Source organism: Frieseomelitta varia, unplaced genomic scaffold (genome assembly GCF_011392965.1).
Source record: "Frieseomelitta varia isolate USP_RPSP 00005682 unplaced genomic scaffold, Fvar_1.2 scaffold_954, whole genome shotgun sequence".
Taxonomy (NCBI): Eukaryota; Metazoa; Arthropoda; class Insecta; order Hymenoptera; family Apidae; genus Frieseomelitta; species Frieseomelitta varia.
The window spans coordinates 425509-450939 of NW_025110761.1; the positions used below are offsets into that span (position 1 = coordinate 425509).

The 25431-nt window shown below is 25.5% G+C and overlaps 1 protein-coding gene across 2 annotated transcripts in view; it reads right to left on the reverse strand.

Annotated features, from left to right (window-relative positions):
• Positions 1-4862: 4862 nt before the first annotated feature.
• LOC122538045 (serine/threonine-protein kinase PLK1-like) overlaps positions 4863-25431 on the reverse strand; it is a 49423-nt gene continuing 28854 nt past the window's right edge. Inside the window, exons 2-8 of one of the 2 annotated variants that reach the window (XM_043671772.1) lie at positions 19878-19982; positions 19126-19242; positions 13419-13633; positions 9698-10130; positions 6384-6829; positions 5950-6083; positions 4863-5492 (exon numbers count right to left, since the gene is read on the reverse strand). In XM_043671772.1, coding sequence (XP_043527707.1) covers positions 5149-5492; positions 5950-6083; positions 6384-6829; positions 9698-10130; positions 13419-13633; positions 19126-19242; positions 19878-19982 — 1794 coding nt within the window. In that variant the 3' untranslated portion in view covers positions 4863-5148. The remainder of the gene's footprint in view (positions 5493-5949; positions 6084-6383; positions 6830-9697; positions 10131-13418; positions 13634-19125; positions 19243-19877; positions 19983-25431) is intronic. The other variant, XM_043671773.1, reaches the window with a different exon arrangement.

Below are 25431 nucleotides of genomic sequence, written 5' to 3' on the forward strand. Positions count from 1 at the left end.
ATATGATATAAATGATAATAACCAAAGACAAATTAATGCAATATGTTCACGGGACATTGCGTTAATATAAATTGTTATTAACATACGATTGTATTTCGAAACATCATTAATTTGTCTTTTAACGTTTAACCTGTAAGCATCAAATTTAAAATAATTAAAATATTAATAATTTTGATAACATTGACAATATAAATCATGCAGGAAGTTATATAGATTCACAAAATATTAAAATGACATTAATGCGAATATAGCTGAAACAAAATGTTACAAAAAAATAGACTAAAATTTTGTGAAATTTTAATGATATTTAAAATAAATACAGGTTTTAAAATTAGTTCTATATATTTTAGTTCTATAATAACTTCCTTGAACAACTGATTTGAATCTGCTGGATTGCAATAAAAAAAAAAATTGTTCACTTAATAACTAAAAATAATGAATAAAAATTACAATACTGAACACAAAGAAATATTTAAGAAATTATAACAGTTCATGATCCGCAGATATCAGTCTTGCATTGAAATAAAAAAAAGATATGAAAAATTTTTACATGTAAAAATATAAAATCTTGCGCTTACAAAGTTTTAGTTTTTCTTTCTGTAATATTTTGTTTAAATATAAATTCATAAGATCCAATTGAAGTTCGAAAACAAAATTATATATCCTGATAAATGTGAATTACAATCAAAAGATCATATTTCTAATTATAGTACAAACGTAATTTATCACAAGTATATTCTAACAAAGTGAAAGTCTACTTCAAGAGAAATGTGCATGAAGGTGCTTTTCAGCTGCAGCTGTGCCATATGAACATACATTTTACAAAACAACTAATTATGTACTTCTTTTTATATCATTCATTTCTTCGTCATGCTATTAATAGTATTCTATGTGAGATCCGTATTAACGAGTTTCTACATTCAGTAATAGATGCTTCCCATTTTTAAAATTTATTGTAACATTTTTATGACATACGTTTCAATTATAAATTCACATGTTTAAACGATATTTTTGAAAATTAAGTTTCTTTTAAGTATTCATACATGTATATTTTAATTCAATTCCCGTTTCATCCCTAGTGGAAGTATTTAAAATTGTATTTAAAACGTGTATTTCGTAAATGCATATGTATTTAGTTTACAAAAAGATTCCATATTAACATACTTTTAGAAGTAGATAACATAGACGTAGAAAGCATCTATCGACGGATTCTATAAAAAAAAAATTACAAATTATATTTAGATAGAATATTAGTACGTAATGTTGTAAGTATACTTATGAAAAATTATAATATATATAATAGTAATATATATGATATAATATAGTAGCATAATATATATGGTAATATTAAATATATTACTACTATTGCTACTGTTAATAATCATAATAGCGTTAACAGCCTTAATAGCTTGAATGCAACAAGAATAAGTCGCTGCAACATTAATTAATGACAATATTTTTTAACATCTTTTTCGCTTTTATCTTATCTAAAAAACGAAAAATCATCGTGACTAGGATTATCAAATAACTTTAGATTTTTTAAGCATGTGCGAACAATTTGAAATAATTTTCAATAATATTAATAGGCTACTTTAATAGATATGCAACTAAAATGTAAAAGATGTATCAATATCTGAAATATGAAAACTAATTTAAATAATTGGTATTTTATGAATGATTATTTATAAATTTATATTATGAATAATTATTTATAAATTATATAACATTACAAAACATTTAATTTAATTATAATATCAGCTGAATTTAATATTTGTTATTAATGAGTTATTAATGAATTCCTTTCTTTATAATGTCGACATTAAGAATATCGCTGAGATAATAAGTTCATTGAAAAAAAAAATTTGACACAACCTATATATTCCTAAACTACAAATTAAAAACCTTAAATTTTGTGTAGTGCTGGAAGTGCCAATAACTACATATTATTATAAATAATTAACTAACTCTTTTATATGAATTTGTATTTAGATGTATAATGCGAAAGATTGAATCGAATGTTTAGCACTATATGTTTATTTGATTCGCACTTGCTTATTTTTTAGTAATTCAATGCAGAATCCAAATTGATGTCAATTTTGAACAAGTATCATCGAATATTAAAAATATGTATCAAGATACTATATGAACGTGATTCGTAATTTCATATATTATAAATATTACTACATATTGCCTATTTATTACTGCATATTCATCATAATTTGTATGTATATTTGCTGTACTGAGTTTCATTTTCTTATATAAATTATATAATTTATTAATTCATTACTTTACTTAGTCCCTGTAATTTAAAGAAAATATTTGCTACAATTCATAATGATATAGAAAGAAATAAAAAGTTTTTTCATTTATGGTATTTAAATATGTTAAAAACACAAAAATGTTGTAACAATTGAATAACTGAAATTAAACGAACGGAAAAATAATATTTGTAAACATTTACAGGGACTAATAATATTAAATAAATGAGTCATTTATATATTTTTAACAATTAAGCAGGAGCATTTGGCACCAAATTGATTGAAACAAAAAATTCTTCTACGAACTATAATTATCCTGTTACTCTTTTAATAAATTTGTATTAATAAATACAAAATAGAGGCACATTTAAAAATCATGTTGTGATTTATAAAACAAAATATATACTCTCGAAAATAGAAAATAGATTAATTGAAATACGTGACATACTACATAGTAATTCATAACAGAAACAATGTGCGCTACATCATATCAGTTAAGCCAATTTAATTGGTCCGCTTAACGTTACGTTTCCGCTATTAACTAGCATTAAAGAATATTATTTGAAATAATTCACATCAGAGTTGTTCAACTAGTGTCCTATATTATTTTATTTTAATTAACTTTTTTTTTTAAATTGAACTTTTTTATGTTAGATTAATCCAAAATCTTAATTTACATTATAAACAGACTTTTATTCAATATAGGCACTTTGAATGTAAACATGTGACATTTTACCGTTTTTCTTAATAAATATTCCATTTTTAAATACAGTTGTGTACTGTCTTTTTTAATTTACCTTCTTTTATTACAAGCTATTTGTTATTACCACAAAATATTAAAATAAACATTTATTGTTTCGATTTCCCTATACGATGAAGATAATTTTTATTATTTTATACTTATTGTTAACATATATTAACAATGATTTAGAAGACAAAGTTGAACAATTCTAATGTTACGCAAAGGTAACAATATTTGCACTATGATATATCAAAAGAAAATATTAGAAAATGCTCTCTATATATTATTGGTTGGTAATTATTTTGGAAGCATATTAACTTTTATTCCGTTATTATTCAGATAAAAACCGATTATAAGACAGTGTTCATGTGTTATCACACAAATTTAACATTTGTTAACAGTAAAATATGAAACAATATTTTACAATGAAATATCTTACAAAAATCAAAGCATTATGTAAAAAAGTTACGAATATGCATATAGCACATTCATTTGAAACTATTTTTTTAAATATAAACTTAAAAAAGGATTATATATTTAGTCTGAAATACCCATTTAGCTTTAATTTTAACTAAAAGAAAAAAATATATTTGTAAGATATAAATCATGTTTAAAATAGTTGTTTCGAATGAACAACTGTATTAAGAAACATTATTACAAATATTTAAGTGCAATATACACGATACATAAAATTCGTATTTGTATAAAAAATATATAAGTTAACAATAATGGAACAATAAATGTTAAAACATTAACATTTATTCCTATTTCATAAACATTTGTGTGCCAACACTTAATTTTTTTCGATACACAAAACTGTCCAACTATATCAGTTTCAAAAATTAAAATAATCTGATTATAACAAAAATATACACAGTATTACGTTTGATACTGCATTCACAGTACATATTTTAGTACATATATTTAAATATTATCAATGTCATAATTACGGATACGATTTTTACAAAGTATGAACAACACGATTGTTCGAAGTTAAAACCAAACAAAATATATTTTATCATGGATGTCGTTTTTAGAATTTCGTTACCTGCAACTAAAAATTTACAAAAATCTTTAGATTTAAAAAAATTTTCAAGAAAGTTTTAACAAAAAACAAAGTAAAACTAGTTCTCTATGTATTCATTCAGTTTGTTCAAACATATACAAATATGTATATATCACGATTCTGTTATATTTTATAAAGAAAAGAAAAAAATTAATCGGTCACAGAACTTAAATATTGCATTCATATTCATACATATTGAACCATGTCTTATTTTCGTTTAGCTGCATTCGAACTGTTTCGAGTTTTATTAGCACTACGAATTGAATTCATAAGAAACCGTTGACAAAAATTATATACATGAAAAAATAATTGCTAGATTTCATTTGTATACAACAATAAAAAACTTAGATAATACCATTATATGTTTTATTTTTCAATTTTAATTTACTAACTATTTTACTATTTTTCAATTTTCATTTACTAATCAATTTTATCATATAAAAATAAGTATTTTAATGTAAAATTACTCTGTTATTTACTCTGAGTACTCTTGTTATTTCTAGACATTTTCTTTGTATTAACAATTATGTAGTAATATACATTATGTTCGTTTCGTTTGTTTGTATTAATATTTGTCAAATATATTTTGACATTTTAGAAATTCTGTTACTAATACTAATACTATATTTTGTTTACTCGAAAGAACTTTTGAATTTAAATGTTTTAATGTAACAAATAAACCGTTATGTCTCTAAAATTACTTATTAATAGAATATTTTGTACGTGTGAATATTTTTTCTTATAAGAATGAAATTAATGTTAAATATGCTTTGAAACAAATTATTCAACAAAAAATATTAACAATAAGGGCGTATTAATTTCGTATATATTAATATAATCCGAATATGTAAACCTAAACAAGCCTTACATTAAAGTAAATCAGTAAATCATTTTTGAACATTTTTTTTGAACAATTTTTCTGCATTCGTGAATGAATCACCTTTTATAAGTTTTAAAATGAAGACTAAAGAAATATATTCAAAAAACGAAACGAGTGCAGCTAACGAAACAAATATATATATTTCGTATAGAATTGAATAAACTTCAATTCTATACGAAATCTATTATTGATATAGTTTTGATCAAGCAATCGTGTTATTATGCATTTCTGCAAATTCTCTCGATACTTTGTAAACATAATATAAACGCTCGTAGAGATCTGCTGTACAGCCAATATCGCGTATATCGTTCAACCAATATGAAGATGTATGTCTACTAGTATCGATGTATGTAATTAAATATCCTTTGTTCGGGGATTCTTGCGAAACTACTAATTTTGTATGATCCTCGAAGAAATTCACTTGCAAGAGAGGTATTGACAGTTCCATCATAATAGTCTTATCAGTTCTTAACCATCTTCTCATTCGCGGTACACAAACGTTTTTTGACCGTTTTAGTGCAACTCGATGTTTTTTAATTTCACCACCTTAAACATAATGAACAAATTCTTATTCCGTATTATTCTATTATAATACAGAGAGTTTCACGTAACATTTTACACACAATTTTTGAGGTATTTGCAGTAACGTTGCGAAAACAAGTTGTGAATCAAAATTTATCTATATATAACAAATCTGTATATAACAACAAAAACTTCAAAAGTTTTATTTTCATGGTAAATTGAAGTTTTATAAATATATAATTTCTTTTCTATTATACTAAATATATCTTATTAAATATTTCTGACTATATAATGTTTTTTTTTTTATATTGTATAAAATATAATAGAGATCAAGTTTGATTCAAGTGATTACTGCAAATTCCGCCATAATATAATAATAGAAAGACTTTCCACATAGTGGAAAGTAAATGATTTATATTTATAAGTTTTAATATACCTATGACATATTAGCAATGATAAAATAATAATCAATATAATTTACCTTCAGTCATAAATTTGTCCATGTATTGCGTAAAACGTTGCAATAATATAAGTTTCTTTTGTAAAGCAGCTGGAACATCTTGCTCTTTATGATACCTTGTTATTTCATCGTCGGTTGTCACGTACTCCACTCTTCTTTGCAAATGTATAAGTTAAATATAATAAGTTTTGAATAAGTTAAATATAGTAAGATAAAAAAAATGTTTAATCCTTTGCAATATAAATTTGTATAATTTTTAAATACTACTGTCACGTTACTCATTCTTTTTACTAAATTTTTTTCTTGAAATTGTTAACTATTCTTTTCTTTTCTTAATAAAGTTATACGAACGAAAAAGTTAATGTTATAATGAGTATTTAGTATCTTTATCTGAATTTTAAAATAGAATGTACTTCAAAGAATTGTGACATAACATTGAAGGAAGATATACTGACCTTCTATCATGTGTGTAGCTAATTTTTGTATGATCGTTGAATAAAATACCGACAGATTTATCAGAAAGTTGAAAACCTAAGCCATATTTGTTAGAGTAATCGATCCATTTAGTGATGAACAGGGGCACGACATCTCTTACAGGTGGATGATTTCGCAGCTTGTTTTTACACTTTATCTCTGTGATACAGTTTTCCAGCGCTTGATGCATTTGCATACTCTGTGCCGTGTATCCTATTTTTTTCTGATCTGGACAAAGTACGCTACTCAATCTTTGTCTAAATTTTGGCACTTTTCGAAGCTTTCTGGCTAACCAACGGATCACTTTTGATCCTTTCCGTAAACTTTTTTCGGAAAGGTTTGCTTGATGCTGCTGCTGTTGTTGTTGTTGTTGTTGTTGTTGTTGTTGTTGCTGATCCTGATGTTGAGATTGTTGGATTGTATGAATCTGTAATTGCAATGAAGAAACCAAATGAGATATGAAGAATGTTTTAATAATGTTATAACTTATCAAAAATTTAGAATTAAAAATCGTTAAGCTTTTAATTTATTCCTAAATTGTGCACTACTGTATAAATGTAGTGCTAAGACATTTATATTTCACCGTTTCAGATAGAAATGTTCAATGTTCAATTTCTCTAAATCTAACAGAAAATAATTTAGAAAACTATTATTCAAGTATTTTAATGTCTAATTCATGTAATATAAGATCAATGCTTTTACTTGATACCTATATACAAAATATAATAAGTAAATTTTCCGTGCAGATAAAAATGTTACTCTTTATTAACCTTATGGTGGGACAACAGAATGATGCAAAACGCAATCTGATTAATAACTGACGATTATAGTTAATGCGGAATCAGAATATTAATCATGACTAATGAATAAGAAAAGTAGTGAAAATCATTGATCATAAAATGATTACACTTTTGATCGGTATAATTGTATTGATAATTTACTCCAATATTATCAACGACACTATGTATATTTGTAGAAACTATATATTCATTATTTGCATTGTTTTGCAATGTACACAAACCTACAATTTTGTCAAGATATGTAAAAAAAAAATTTTCCATCAAATTGAAAGTTTCATCCATATTACTCTTAAGTTAGTATTGGCACAATTTTTTGTATGACTTGATGAAAATGCCGAATGATCAAAATTTTAAGATTATGATATGAATATGATTTGATATAAAAATGATTGTGATTCATTCTTATACTAAATCATAGTATGAGAATTATAAACTGTAACAAATTATTTTAAATTCAACAATATAGATGCAAATCAACGTATTCTCTCACGTAATCTTGATCTATTGCAAGGTTCAAATTAGTTCAAATAGCAAGCTGTTTCCAATAATATTTAGCTATATCGAATAGCATAACCCTAGGTGATTAACACGTTTGAACGTATTGTGACAATATGACGAAATAACACGTTACAAGTCGTGATATAAATACAAATTAATCATTTAATAACTTAAAAATTAATAATTACAAATTACAAAACTTAATCAAGATTACTGATTTATTTAAACAATAATTAATTAATTAATGATTATATGATTCCTATAATTATATTTATTATATTTAGTTGATTAATTGATTAGAAATAATTAGAAGGTAATTGATTACTACCCAATTCTGATTAACATTTTGTAAGCTATCTTCTTTTTCAACTAATGCATATAATACGCACTTCTTTTATTTTGAAGTAATTAATTAGCTTACGATATGCGTTGTTTATTTTTATGTGTTTACTTTAGAATATTTTTAGACAGAGTTTTACATGAGAAGTCTTCTGCTATTGGGATAGATCCTTTTTAGCGTAGAGGGGTAATGTACAATATCTTCCAAAAAGATAAGTGAGAGTTAGTTTTCTTTTATTGTTGAGATCTTGGTTTGTATTCTCAGTAGCGTAATCAGTGTTTAATATTTATTGCATCTATTATACTACAGTACATTATCATGGTTTTGATCAGTAGAATTTCGCGTTAAACGAAGTGGACTATTGTTATCAATTGCTGTCTTTCATTTGTTTTTGTTTTTTTTTTTCTAAGAGGCTGCTATCACAATATAGTCTCAACATTATTGTTGTCCGTTATAACGATAAATTTAATTCTGATATTTGAGTAACTGAGGCCAGTGCATGCTTTGTTAGATTTTTGTTAGTGTTATGATGCATTATTGTTGGCATATTGGAGCTAGATTGGTTCAAAAATGATCGATTAGAGTGCACAGTCGAGGGGAACGACAGCCGAGATATGATAGTAATATATAATAGCTATGGTAGTGATTGCGGTGGTTAGAGAATGTCTTGAGGAGTGGACAGCCTCCACTATTTTGCTGCATTTTAAACAGTTTTGGAACATTGAAGTAATTTATCCCTTTCTCGTCTTCCTTATCCTCTTCATTTACGCTCAAGGTTCACTTATACACTTGTACACAACGATTATGGTTACAAATTTTTGAAACTCTTGTCAAAGAACGTGATTATAGATTTTTACACGATAAATAAGAAATCTTAAATATGTGCTATTATTGTAATTGTCAATAGTTTAGTTAAACTGATATATAGAATATGCAAATATGTGAATACATAGAATTTGTATTTCAATTACTAAATATAATCTACTATCCAAAAAGTATGACTTTTCATTGTTCTGATTAAAGTGTCAGACACTATTATGCCTAAAATTATTATGTTCTTTAAATTTTGTCTCATGGTGTATCAATTTTTCGCATGTAATTTATTTTGAAATTAACGTTTCAATTAACTAATAAGCGTAAAATATAATTAACACATCAAGTTTGAGATGACTGTGAGAATAAAGATCAATTGTAATATATTATAATTTATGTAAAAATTTAAATATATATTTTTTTTCTTGCACAGATGATATTACGAATTTAAACATCAATCATAAACTTAATTTATAACACCATTTCTAACATAAGCCACTAACAATGAGTGACTTTTTTTCATTATTATAATTCCTCCAGTCTTATCTAAAATGCTAAATTTCATTGCTAGATTACAGTATAAGCAAAAATAAGTTAAACCAACGAATATCGAATGTATCAAATGTTGCTAAGTTGTGTCTTTTGTTATATAATCTCTTACTTAAGCGATATATTTATGCTAAGTCTTGAAAGATGTTGGTTTCAACAATTTCGAAAATCTTACGTACAGATTGCAGACCCGCATAATTCGCATTGAAAAATAAATAATAAATATTAATCGTTGCATAAGGATTCGTGTAATTTTTATTAAAAAATAAATAATAAATATTGATCGTTTATTTACCTGAATATTGTTAAGTTTTTGATTCCTAGATATCAGAGAGTTCGACGAAGGTGAGTTCGACACAGGATCGATTACAGAGGCACGTGGTTTTTGGAAACAAGAAATGCGAGGTAACGAGGCTGGCACATATTCCTCAGTGAGATAAGCGTGTTCCTTCACTCTTTCCAAAGACGGTCTGAGTTCAGGATTCGGCTGAAGAAGCCATTTGATGAGATCTTGCCCGTTTCGACTTGCTATTGAATCGTCAACTTCTCGGTAATGATTGTTACATATTCTAGCATAAGTTTCCTTCAGTGACGCTGTGTCGAAAGGTGGCTGGCCTACCAATAAGGCGTAAAGTATGCATCCGAGCGCCCAAACATCCGCCTCATAACTGTACGCTTGCTTATACAACACTTCCGGCGCAATGTAATTCGGTGTTCCGCATATCGTCCTGTGCATACAAACGAATTATCACCATTTTAACGTGTGCATTAAATGTGAAGCTGCTTGTTATTTCCAAGCCGTACATATGTTGATACCTACACGTTTCCGTTACGTGCCTATTCTGTAAATCGAATTACAAAGAAACTCTCAATTAAAACTATTTATGTAATTAATATAAATTACAAAATAATAAAAACGTATATACGATTTACTTCATTGTTTCAAACATTTAAAAAAATAATTTATGAAAAATAAATTGTCAATTTAGTAACAGTAACTATAACTAGACTAGCTATAAAATAGCTACAAGGTAACTGCAAGAAATCATAAGTTTAATTTGAATATATTAATGTTGTATGTAATTTGAATGTAAAAAATTAATGTTATATAAATGTATGAATGTAACAGATGAGTGAAAATCCCTATATTTAACAATATTTTCTTTTCTTAATTTATAATAGACATAAAAAACACAAAATTCTGCATATGTATATGAGATAATTTTTATCATAACACATGGATGTAAAAGAATATTATGATATCAAAGATAAATATGAAATAAATTGATATACTTTATGAGATTTTTTTAATTCAAGTAAGTATGTAACACTACAAATATTTATACAGGATATTCCAAGTTATAACTTGAAAATGATAGAAGATAGACAAGACTTTCATTAGGTAAAATTAGGTTCATTAATATACGAATTTCATGGCCATAATTATGGTCATAGAAATGAAATTTAAATAGAAAAATTATGTTAAAAGTTAAATTAAAAATCATTTTACTTCGGATATTTTATATGCGCGCGCATGTATAGCAATATATATCTTCGCGTATTGTATGCATAATCATTTTATAAAGACATCAAAATCCTCAGTTTATTTATTATACTGCGCGATGTTTGTAATTTTAAAATTATAAATACATTTTTTATATATTAGCTAATGTGTCCCTTTTTACTTTCTATAAAAAAATTACTAAAATATCTGTAGCTAAAAACAATTAGTTTAAAATATTTTAAGGTCAACTTTGTAAAATTTAACAAGAGAATATAAAGCACCGTTACTTAGTATACAATAAGTTTCATATGATTGAAGATAAATATATTGTAAATTAATAATTTTTAAATCTAAATATAGATTTATCGATGTATAAAAAAATATAGTTCAATTTAAAAAAAATGTGTGACGTAAAATCTGTGAAACTCACTCATTTTGAGAGCAGCATATAACAGACCATTTGAAATTTCATTTTACTTCAATCGTATTCCATGAAATTTTATTTTTTTGTATTTTTAATTTAGGAGGGCATATCCTACTGTACTACCAGTCACAAAAATCTTCATATATCATTTGAATTTAGTAGAATGCAAAGACTGTTTATTACATGAAAATTAATTCATTGATTGGTTGAAATTAAAAATGTTTAGCAAGAAATAGCATATAATATTTCATATAATTTAGAAGAAAAATAACATGAATTAAAACTATTTTATATACTAAAAACTTGTAGATTTTTATAAGAAACTATTATAATCTTATAAAAATCTACAAGTTTTTATAAATAAAATATTAATATATACAAGATGTATCACCTAACAATAAGACCGAAATACACATAAATGTTTCCTGTGATTCTTAAATGCGTTACTTGGTTAGACTGATGAATGTATGTACATATCAAAATATAAATAGAAAATCGAATATTTTTTTTAATCATCTACATCTCGAAAATTAAGATATGTAGGACATAGATTTATATGATAGGTTTTTACTTATTTTAATGTATAGATTTACCATCTGAAATATTGCGACGCATTTAAGAATCATCCTATATATATGCTATAGGTATATAATAGAATAAAAAAAGTAGATAAATGCTGTCTAGCAATGTAATACTAGCGTTGTAAGAAAGATCCGTAAAAAAACGATCATAAGAAAAAAAAATGTTCTATATATGATACCACTTCCCATTCAAATACTTCTCATATTGTTAAAAATAAAGGAGATACTTACAATTAGATATTTGGCCTGTATAATAAATCTTGTATAATAAAATTAAACATAAAATATGGTAATAAATATTACACAGGTAATATTTAATATATTAACGTTATATATTATTTAATATATGTATATGTATTATTTAATATATGTAATATATGTATATAATATTTAATAAATATTTAATAATAATAATTAAAACTTTTAGTATGTTTCCTATAGGCCATGATGAGCTTTTTCTACACGTATATGTGCTTATAGTATTCAAAAGGTTAATAAATATTATATATATTAATTTACATATGTAAGATCAAACACACACACATGATAAGATGGTTTTATCGATGATGATTAAATTTGGTACTTATTGAATAATTGACACAAAATATATAACTATCACAATTATATAATTAAATTTATAATTTATATTACTATCGTAATTTATAACCATCAATTGATGGTCTATAGATCTCAGGAATAAAAATTTTATAAAGAATGCTTAATTTTAGGTTTCCGTTTCTATATTATGTCAATACCTTTCGCTTTTAATAAGAGCATTATTAATGAAAGAAACACTTTCATTAAGGATATTAAGGACATGAAACTTTATATATAATTTAAAAAATCTAACATATCTAATCTAAAATAAGATAAAAATAACTATAATTACAAATTTTATGTATTTTATATATATATATATATATATATATATATATATATATATATATATATACTCTTGTAACAATTTTTGTAAAATCATGCATCATTGCAATTATTGAAAATATTGTTTTCTTGCAATATATTTTTTTGCAAAATTGCCATTCTTTCGAAATGTAGGTATTTTATTGTAAACGATAACTTATTTGGGGTTGATAAAATACATATTGATTTAAATTTAATTAAAATAATATGTTAGTTCAAATATTTTGTACTAAATAAATTTTATAAAGTACACGAAAACTGTTATGAATAACTTCTTAATTATCAAATAATTGTTGTTTATAATATTATCGCTATATTATTTGTCTTATTTTCAAACAAAAATTACATATATAATTATCATTATTTCGATATCAATTTACTCTTCTTTTTTTTTTTAGAAAATATTTATAACTTTTCAATTGCAATAATTAAATAATATCACGTTAAATGATTTAAGCATTTAATATTAGTTAAATAAACTCTTAAAGATAGATCATTAAATGTGAAGTTTGAGTAAATATGCTTCGATGAAAAAGAATTAAATAAAATTAGGTAAAAATTAGACAGAAATCAAGAAAGAACTTACACTCGTCTGCACTGTCCGTCGAGCCTTGTCGCCAGTCCAAAATCCCCGATCTTGACAATCATACGATCCGATAGGAACATGTTACCTGGCTTCAAATCTCGATGAACAACTTTCTGAGAGTGAATATACGCAACACCTGTTACCATTTGTTTCATGTAATAGCGTGCTTCCGGCTCCGTGACTTTGCCGCGGTACTTCAGTACATGCATCAAGCTCTGTCAAACAAAATAACACAATTTCAATATTTACATTTCCAATAATACGATATTATATAATATGTATTTCATTTATTGCAATGAATACACGATTAAATGATTTTCTGTCGATTAAATTCGCTTATCTTTATGTAAATTTCTATCTCTATCTGTATTTTATCGTACATATATTATCTAATATTATCTAAGAATCAAGAATAATAAAATCGCATTAGACACATCATTTTTTAGAAAGCCCAAAATAATTTTGATTTTGATCCATTAAGGATCAAGCAGTTATTTTAATATAAAAGTTCTATTTTTTTTTTTGTCATGGTTGAAGAATACATCTACATGACTACTAATTATTGATATAAATAAATAAAACTATCTATTAAATAATAAAATCCTACCTTCTATAGTGATAGTTCTAACAGTCTCTACATAAATAATATTTCTTACACGTGATTGTCATCTCAAATATCCCGCTGACAAAATGTTAAACAAATTCTTGGAATTTCATTTTATTTCAATAATAAAAATGAGATTTTTCTAACATAAATTAATTGAAAAAAATTAAATGTTGCGTTAATATAATTAACATTGATCTTTGGGTTAAGTAAAACACATATTGATTAGTAGATTGAACATCAAAATAAGGATCTATCTACAAAAAGATAAGACATTCCCACTGCGAATATCTAACTCAAACTGATACAACATAAATACTGAAGAAAATTTTTGCATATATCTCAGAATCGTGCATAAATATTTGGATTCAGATGAATCGTTTTTAATTTAATTAATAAAATAGCTAATATCAACTAATAAAAAGCTAATATCAATAATATCAAATAAAAAAGCAATAATCGAAGATGGCTGAAGATTAATTTTACAGAGACATCTTAATTGATGACATACTTAAATGACTTTAAGTATATCTATTCAATACTGATCGAGATACATATCAGAGAGATGATTGTGTTTCTAATTACATTCAAAATGTTTCTATAAATTTGATGAAGTGTCAAGTATTTATTAGGAATATAGAATTTGAGTGGTATGTTTTAAGTATGTTTTTTGTTTCCGATTAAATTTAACGAAACATTTGATTTCAGTTACAGTAAGATGAAAAAAATTAACAGTAGAAAATGTTTGTCGATCATAATTATGAAACTGGAACAAAAGTATCAATCTTTTGATAGAATTGCACTAGATATTAAATTATTTATGCATGATGACGTGTGTATAGGGAGAAATTACTTAGAATTATACCCCTGGTAATTTTGAGGTCATTGAAAGATGAGACTATTTACATGAAATTAGTTAGAGTATAGGAAATTAGTTAGAGTATAGGAATAGACAGAACGATACAATTAATGTTGGCTAATTTTTTTCGAAAAAAAAAAAAAGAATATTAACGAGCGTCAAAAATTTACGAAAACTGTCGATTTGTAATTTTGGATTTATCAAATTCATAGTAGAGAAATTTGATTACAAAAAATTGTGTGCAAGATATTGAAAATGTTAACTAATGCATAGTAGAAGTATGGTTTTCGTACCACATGTATGATGGCTTCAGTTCAAACATTTCTACAATGTTATCAAAATGGAGGACTTATTTAATTATATTCTGTCATCAAATGATTATTATTTATTTTTGGATTTAAAAAAATAACTATAATATATATTAAAGTCTTTAACGATTATTAAAAGTGACACTAATATCTAAAACTTTTTTTACTAACATAAATTATTTATATTTTTCTATGCTTTTTTTTATCTTCCAACAAACCTTACTTTAAAAATTTAAAAATGTTAATTAAATAATAAATAAATATGTTATATATAAATGTTAATATAAATAATAAATAAAAATGTTATTTTATATTTTGTTTAGAAAAATTTTCTAAATAAAAAGATTGTATTGATAAATTTAAAAAAAATTAAACATTTTTTGCAATGTACTATCGTTTCACAAAAGTGATATGTACATTGACATTTTTATTTATCTTTTTGAATAAAAATATATAAGATATTTTCTTTAATGGTATATTAAGATATTTCAATAAGATTTTTCAATTCTTAAAAATGATTGTATGTTATCAAATTTAGAAAGAGTATATCATTTTTTAAAATATACAGCATTTCTCCCAAAATTACTTTAGATAATATGTGGTATAATTAGCTTGTGCAAAGCTAATTAAATCAGCATTAATTAATAAAATCACATTGTGTCTATTGATGCATGAAAAAATTCATTAGTTCTATCTAAAAAAAAAACAAAGTTAACCTTCACATAATCTTTATATAATAAGTCAGAATATCAAGTCACGAATTTATATATTATTAACACGAGCCACAATTAATAATATCGGAAAATGTACTTTTTAAAATTCAACTTTCATCAGAAATATTTTCCGCTGCGTAATAATAATAACGATGTAAATCGAGATATCAAAATCAGGCAAGACAATAAAAATATGGCTAAATAATTTATTATTCAGTCTACATATTTAGGATAACGTCAATCAGGAGATATAGTATATCAATAGGAAACTTATCAGTGCGATCACAAAAGTCGAAATTTTTAAAATTTCAAAAATTATGGTCATTTCTATAAAAAGTTCAATTTATATGGAAACAGCCCTTTTGTTTATAAATCTTTATTCATATTCGAGGCCGTACACGTATGTATGTACGCGCGCACAATCATCCAAGCTCCGACGATCGAGTCAGCGAAAAATGAAAACCTGGTCGACATCGCGCTTGGCGTATCCAAATGGCTTTAGCGAATTAACCTCTTGTGCTGGAATGACGTGCCACGCACGTCGAGAATATTTGGCTCAAAATTGCAATATTTTCTCAGTTTTAAGTATATTGAAATATAACTCAATATAAGGCAAAACAAATAATAAATTTATTACTTCTTAGTAATTTCTATCCAGCGATATACCGATGAATTCAAAAAGAAGACAAATTATTGTATACGGTTTGGTCACTCGTTATGGTCCGTGAACCAGTTGCTAACGCAAGAGGTTAAACACCGGCATTTAATGTGTCTGCGACAATTATTTACTAGTGCATGTCCAGCTGATAAATCTACACACTAAAATAAATTAAAAAAAAAAAAAAAAAAAAAAAAAAAAAAAAACGTCATATGGACATATTGCATTTTTATTGAGAACATAAATCTAAATCAAGGTTTGAACGGAAAAATTTTAACGCCTGGAATCGCCAGCGATATATAGAGAAACATCTTTGGCGATAACTTTTACTAAGAAAAAGTCAATTTTTTTATTTTTCTGTATTGTATCATCAGATGTCACAGAACAGTATAAAATTAATATAAAACTGTACAGTATATACTAACAATAAAATCTGTTTAAAAGTGAGAAACAAAGTGCAGTACGTTCCATATTTTAATTATGTACTTATATTAAATCTTTTCCTGAGTTTTATTAATTCTCTTTAATTGTCGAACAGTCCAATTACTCTTTGCTTTCTCTATGCACAATAATACTACCTTAATGAATATAAAAAAAAAAACGAATAGATCAATTTATTATTATTTAAACAGAAAACATTTTCATTAACTGTTCACGCGAATGAGATTACAAATAAAAAAAAAACATGTGGTTTCGTGTCACGTTTAATGATGCACACTGGAAATGTAAATTAATTTGAAAGCAGTAGTTCTGCCCTTTAGAGTTCTGAGAATTAACAGTCATCTAATCTTTTGTTTCAAAGGAAATATTTTATTTTCACGTCATGAATGATTGTTATCTTATCTAAGATTGTTTGTTAATTTTTTCATAAACTATTTTGTCCTTTTTTCAAAAGAAAAAGGAATGACAATTCGTTATACTTTCATTGGGTTTTCAGTCAAAGTTCAAATGAAATTTAAGATTTTCTTCATGTAAACCATCTTTAGTTTCAATCAAAATTTATTTGATTTGATAGAAATATACGTTGAATGAAAATTAGCGAGAGAATAAAGGTACGTATTTGAAAATAAAAATATATATGTAGTATATCGTATGATGTGTGCTAGCAAGTAAAGAAACCTAAGATAAAAAGGCTACAAGAAATAACGTAGGTTAAAACTACAACCGGCGTAACCGATGAATCAATCGATTTATTCAATCAAATTGAGGCGTCCAACCGACAAGCTTATACAAGATTGTCAACTTGCTGCATTTATCACTTTTTTATGCACACTTAATGCTGGAAACAATATATAATCAATTTGTAAATATATTCGATTTGAACCAAAATCCGAATGAAAACGGTGCTCGAAAGTAGAAATATAGGTACAAAACAAAACTCAACAAGTTAAGATAAATACGAGTGAAGATCCGATATACAAGAATTCTATTCCTATATTTCAGCAGGGAATAACTATAATACTTGATTTATTTTATATTAAAAAAAGTATTTCTATTGTTAATCTGCAAAAGTATTTTTATTGTTAATCTGCAAGTGCCATGACACACGTCGAATCAATTTGTATATAAAGGAGAGCAAAATATTGTTTTATTTTCTTCGTGTAATTTTATAGTTAAAGACTTTTATATTTGTCAAATTATAATTTAAAGCTTGCTAGACCATCTTCTTTAATATCATCGTTAGTGTTTCAACTAACATAATCTTAAACTAATTAAAAATTTAAATTATCATTAATAAAAAGATTGCTTTTTCGTGATTTATTAGATAAAGAAATTATTATTGGTAATGTTAATGATTTCAGAAAACGAAAGACAATCAGTATGTGATAATAGATAACGGACGAATCAACACATCCTAACGGTACAAACAAGTGAACGATTAGTCACAGAGAATACACCGTCTTTTCTTTTTGCATGAAAATAATACGATGCTTGTGGTTTCATCTAACATATATTACCCGAAATATGCACTAAAACTAAAAGTTATATAGAAGATAAGTTATATATAAAGTTATATAGAAGTTTGAAACCAAAAGAAATATAGATTTAGAGAATCAAAATTAGTTCTTTTTCCAAAAAATGTCTCGATTCCTTAATCACTTCAATGTTAATAACAGCAATTCTGTTGTTAAGTATATTTTAACAGAAATTTTCTTAAAGTATTGCAAACTATTCTTTCAAAATATGTTGTCCAAAAGATAAAAAATTTTATTGAAAAGTTAGAGGAAAAGAAACAGTTCGTTTCAGGATAAAAAACATAGAGAAGAGGGGAATAGTGAAATAATTTTATTTCTTTAAGTGTATTGTAAATTCTTGCACGATTAGACGTAAATTTTAGGTATTGAACGAACTCTCGGTGATCTCTCCGACGAACATGAGCAAAGCTTTTTTGGAAAAGCAAAGTTTTATTCAACAAGTAAATGTGCTTCTCTCGTTCTTCGAATACAACAAAGATCAGTTCAATTTGAAAGGAGAAGGCTGGGAAATTCTTGCGAACGCGTAGAGAGAATGTATCGTAGGAAACTGTACAGGGTATACTTCTTAAGTATACGAGACATACGATACCTTTCGAGGACAAGCTTCCAGAAGCATGTACACGTTAAGGTTATCCTCGAAGTAGTGATGCAGCTGGACAACATTCACGTGATTCAGCTCTTTGTGGATCATAATCTCACGTGCAATCTACAAGGAATAGATCATTATTAAACGTGCATTCCTGGCCATCTGTAAAATTTAAAGACTTGTACAACATTCTTAATAACAACTTTTGCATGAGTTATTTTAGAGGATGGAATCTCTGTATTTTTTTTAACCCTTTAGTTGCTTTTTCAACTCGTAATCAATTAAGCATCCTTAAACTCTATCAAGATAAAAGCAGCATAAATATCTCGTTGCACCTTTTTTTTTTTATTTTACATTGCTAACTGAAAAATGAAAATTATAAATGTATACTTATTGTGACATTTTTACACAACACGAATGGGAGAAACAATTTCTCGAACATGAGAATTTTATTAATAGTCTCATAATTGAAAAGTGTCCAATCGATTCCAAAAATGATTTGGACTGTTACACACTTGCGATTCTACAAAAAGAATTTCATCTTCCTGATGTCAAAATTTAAAATTCCGGGAAAGCAACTTTACACTAAATAAATATGAAGGACTGTGAATATTTCTAAAATAATGTAATTATGATATCATATACAAAATATTAATTACTAAAAATCATTGAACTAATAATAAATAACTATGTTAAGCTGCACTATAAAAAATAAAACTGCATAATGTTAATTCATGTAACTGACGTGTACAAACCTTCTGCATATGAATCTTTTGCATTCGATTCTTTCGAATAATTTTGCAAGCATATTCATTGCCGTTACTGACATCAGTCATCAAGAAAACTTTAGCGAATCCACCCTGAAAGTAAAATACAAAAATATATAGACAATTTACATCGTATGTTATCAAAAGCATAAACATAATGTAATATACAATAATTTCATAATTTCAAAAGCATAAATATAATATGTATACCGTAATTTCATTGTTAAATTTATTATAAATTCAAAGTTTAAAAAAATTTTTTTAACTTAAATTAATTTCACATTTAAGAAACGGAGGTGCACTTAAATTTTTAGTAATTATCACTAGAATATTCAAAGTGGTCAAAATGATAATTCGTAACAAATTTAAAACAAGTGTTTTTAGAAATTTTTCTTAAAATATATAAATAAAAATTTCTTTATCATATGTTTTTCATTAAATAAAATATCTATTGCATTTATAAAAAATTATATTTTCTTTATATTTAAATTATATATGTTTTTTTTTATTATATTACGTATAAACATTTTCCTATTTCTTGCATTCTAATTCCTCTGATTTATAATTTATAATTTATGTCGGTGATTCCAGTTCAATCTCAAATCTAAATATAAAAATCAAATGGCATATAGATGATAAAATTTTGTAGATTTTTATTATTTTTGCATTTTTGTTATTTTTGTTATTTTTATTTAAAACATATGAAATGAACATTTAATTACAGAACCTTTTCGGATAAATTTAATATCAATATCAAAATTCGTAAGTGAAGAAAATCTGATTTTTCTTGAGAATCGTCGAATATTACTTACAATTAGCTTTTATTTATTCATACAATTTATTTTAATTTACACAATTTTATTTAATTTATTAACACAATTTTTCCTAATAAAACAGATAAAATCTATTAAAAAAATTACTCCTTTTGAATTAAGAAAGAAGTTTAATATAAACTAGATTTCGAAATCGAAAAATATATTTAAAAAACTTTATTCAGATATGTTTATTTTATTCTAATATTATTTAACTAATATTCTAAAAAAGTATGAAAAATAATATTAGGTACGTGACTCAGTTTCAAAATCAAAATCAAAATTGCAAAATGCACAATGATTCAGCGCATACGATTTAAATTATTTAGTGATGATATATCCTATGAATATTCAAATTGACTTAACGAAACTTATGCTACTAAAAAAAAAAGATTTACACTAGATTACGTAATAATTTTGGATTTTTTTGACGAAAATTTACTATATGAATATACTATTTGAATACTTATATTATATATTATATATATTTACTATATGAATACTTATATATTATCATGTACTATAACATATATCATTATAACAAGGAATGAATTTATAAATATAATAATAGCATCCAAGAATACATTATAATTTTCTATAACTTATTACAGATAAAAGTTCAGGATTATACAAGATGAAATTTGTATACATCAGTATAAAAAGTAATTATTCGAGAAAATTTTACAACCAATATTTCCCTCTAAGGAAACAAATCATTTTCGCGAAATTAAGAATTGGACATACGTATGCACAAGCTACTAATAATCAAACACATTGTTAGAATCTTTTATTTTATCTCTGAAATCTAAATTCTAATAATCACATACAATATATAACAATAATGAATTATAAGTTACTATTAATTAAGCTTTCAATTTTGACCTTGTTATCCATTATTACTTTAAAAAAAATAATTATTACTAACCAAAATTATTAATCAAAATAGTAACTTCTAAAATAAACTGCACAAGAATTAAATAATATTGTAGAAAATTGTCATATCTAAAAAATTACAGATAGTACAAAAGTTTTGTATAATATACAAATCTAAAGAAAAGCAATTAGTTCTTCTTCATTCATTAGTTCTTCCAAATGTTCTTTCTTATATTCTTCATCTGTGGTTATTAATTTTCATTGTATACAATTTTTCTTGTTTCGTGTATGTTTTCAATAAATTATTGTTAAATATTCTTTTAAATCAATAATTTTTTTTCATCAACTTTGTGATTAATTCATCATGCTTTTTACACTTCAAAACGTTGATTAGAGATATAAATGTAAGAAACAGAAATATAAAGGATTTTTTTTAATTGAAAACAGAATTCAAGTTAATAAAATTTATATATAGGGGAAAATAGGGTCAAACCAAGTACTATTATCTCTTTAAAATAAGAGCTTCGATACGTAATCGAATTGTCGCATAATATTTGAGTGGACCTCACGACCTTATTTTACAAATTTCAGAAACAATCAACATCGTGGTGTTCCGTACAGATAGAGTTAAAAATTTCGATTTGAAAAGTTTCAATGTTTTGTGATTTAAATGATTGCTTTTTAATGTTTTCACATTCAGGAATCCATTCAGACAAATAATATTTATATTCTATAGTCCTCACAGAGTATTTTGATCATTTTTTACCATTCTATCTTATATTGAAGTATAAATATTTAAGGCTTAGTAAATGAATGCATTTGAGACAAAACCGGGTATATATTTGGTTATAAGGCAGATCCAGTTACGCAGTACACAATATCTGTGTATAGACATACATGTCTTTCGTTTTTATGTTTTTAATAATTTAATTTAAATTGTTATTATTTTGTATGCATCCCTGGGCAGTAGCGTTAAGTCCATAAAGTAATTGCGAAAACTATGGCACCGTTAAATATTTCTTATGAAAAGGAAGTTAGAAAGTGGCTGATTTCTAATTCAATTTACGAAGTAGCCATGTTGTGCAAAGCTGAATTTTTTAGAGCAACAAAATCAAGGGTTCAAAGGTTCAGAACAACTGAAATAGAAATTTCTTTTAATCCTGAGTTAATGCATCCAGTCATCTATATGTCCCATCGGAAATAACAAACTATCAGGATACACCTAACAAATTAAAATATCAGAAAAGCACTTATAAAAGTTTTACCATTAACATCAACAGAAATGAAGAGTTTCCCAATGGCATGAAAAGATGCAAAAGCTGTACCATCTACGTTGAAGGAGTACGTTCCATCCCCGTCACAGAATATTAATTATGAATCAACATTTACATTTTTTCCCTACACAATTAAACTTATTCCCCACACAGAGTGAGCAATAAGAAGGAGCAATAGGGAAAAAGGAAAAGCGACCTTCTGAATAATATCTGAAGAAAATACAAATCAGTTGGAAAACATTGTACAAACCACTAAAAGGAATAGGGAAAAAGGAAAAGCGACCTTCTGAATAATATCTGAAGAAAATACAAATCAGTTGGAAAACATTGTACAAACCACTAAAAGGAATAGGGAAAAAGGAAAAGCGACCTTCTGAATAATATCTGAAGAAAATACAAATCAGTTGGAAAACATTGTACAAACCACTAAAAGGAAAAAAAAATTTTGTAAGAACCAAATGTCCAAAATAAGTGAATTTTCCATGTATACAGATACTGTGTACTGCGTACCTGGATCTGCCTTATAGCCAAATATATACCCGGTTTTGTCCCAAATGCATTCATTTACTAAGCATTAAATATTTATACATCAATATAAGATAGAACCAAAAATAAATGAATTATCTGTAAGCGATGCTTGTATATTTTGTAACGAACTTTTTCTACATTCCAAATCCAAAGAACGATGGATTTAATGCACCATGTGTTATGGATGGGCACATGTGATATGTACAAGTTGAAGAGGGCGACGAATATTTTATTTGCGTCTTTTGTTAATTAATAATATTAATAATATGTATATTTATAAATTTATTATTATATAAAATAGTTCAAATTTTTTATAAGACAGACCAAATAGAATGCCTTTACATTTTAATTATGTTGCTTATTGTAAAATCAAAAATTAGTGAAGTGCATGAATGTTTGATAAATATTTAAATACTATGTTTTTTATAATTAATTATGAATTTCATTCAATATTCTGGCAATTTTGTATTTCTCACATTCTGCTTCTCTATAGTACATTGTTTGTTAGAAGAAAAGATGAGCATTATTCAGAAGTATTACTACGATCACAAGAATTTTTGTTTTTGAACTTATAGTGTAGCAAATGAATAAACCTATGAATGTAATAAATATTGTTAATTGCGTTAAATGACAAATTTAAAAAAAGTCTTCAAAAAATGAATAAGGTACAAACAAAAGTGGAAAATAATTTAGATGAAAATAACAAGAATTTAAAACGAAAAGGTTCATGCTAGAGTCTACAATTTCACCTGTAACATTCATTCAAATTTCTCGAAGTGAAAGGCATTTGCTATCGTGCCACAAAAATATATATCTTTTATTGCTTTACTACGGTAGCTTTAACAGGGAGGAAATTAAAAACAACCTTTACGACGCAACATAGTGCTCTTTCATTGCTTTTGCAAATCATTTTCATTCTTTCTGGGACACTTTTACTTAAACTGAGCAACATTGCGTTATTCTTAGCATCGACCGACTTTTCATTTCTTTCTTTTCAGCAAAAGGGAAGATTAACGAAGATATTCTTTTTAGAAACGTAAATAGAATCACTTTTTAATTTCAATACAGTACGTATAATTTCTACATAGGTATATTTCAACAGCAATTAACTTTGTGTTGCAACAATTAACAGGTAATTAAATCCGCTTAGTACCAAGGATCCTAGTTCCAATTTCAAAATTTAGTTTATTCTTCGTTACAGCTATACATAGCGTTTTCTACAAAAAATAAAATTTCTATCAATAATAATGAAGTAAAATTTAAACTCAGATCAATTTTTTATTATACTAGTTATATTCTACGAATATCATTTGCCATGCATAATATAATATTTAATTAAATTAATTAAACACCAAAAAGAGTGTTTTAAATAGTTTATTTAAAAGTAGAATTTTGCATAATTAATATACACGATTTATATCAATGTACCTGTATTAATATATATCAAACATAAACTTCGATCATTTCCTTCATTTATTGTAAACTACGTAAAAAATTGTGGTAATTAATGAATAATTATTTCCTTCTAAGTACATATTTATATGTATGACTCATTTTGAGGTATTGTACTTAAGATAAGTTCAAAAATACGATAAGTTCAAAAATAAATATTATTAGAATATTAATAAGTTATAAAATGTATACTTATAATAAGTTAAAAAATAAAAAATATTACCGGAAATTAAGTTCGAAGAATTCGCAAGTTCAAATGTAGGTCCTATTTATCTTGAATACCTCAAGTATCTTCGTTGCTTTTAGAGATATTTTGCAGACGAAAGTTATACAGACGGAATCATGATATGGCAGTAATAATATTTTTGTAGATGAACTAGATTTTAGAGAATATAAAGTACATTGATTTTTTTCATTCAATTGTTATTAAACATAAGTTGCAACAAATAGCAAAAAAAAAAAATGAAAAATAAAATTTGTTTAATGTACTGTAAATCTACCGAATGTCATAGGCGGTTTCTGGTTCAAAAGAGTGCGTGTATTAGCGTACTGATTACCAAAATAACTCGTTCGAAAATACCCCCGGCATTACGAAAACTTTGC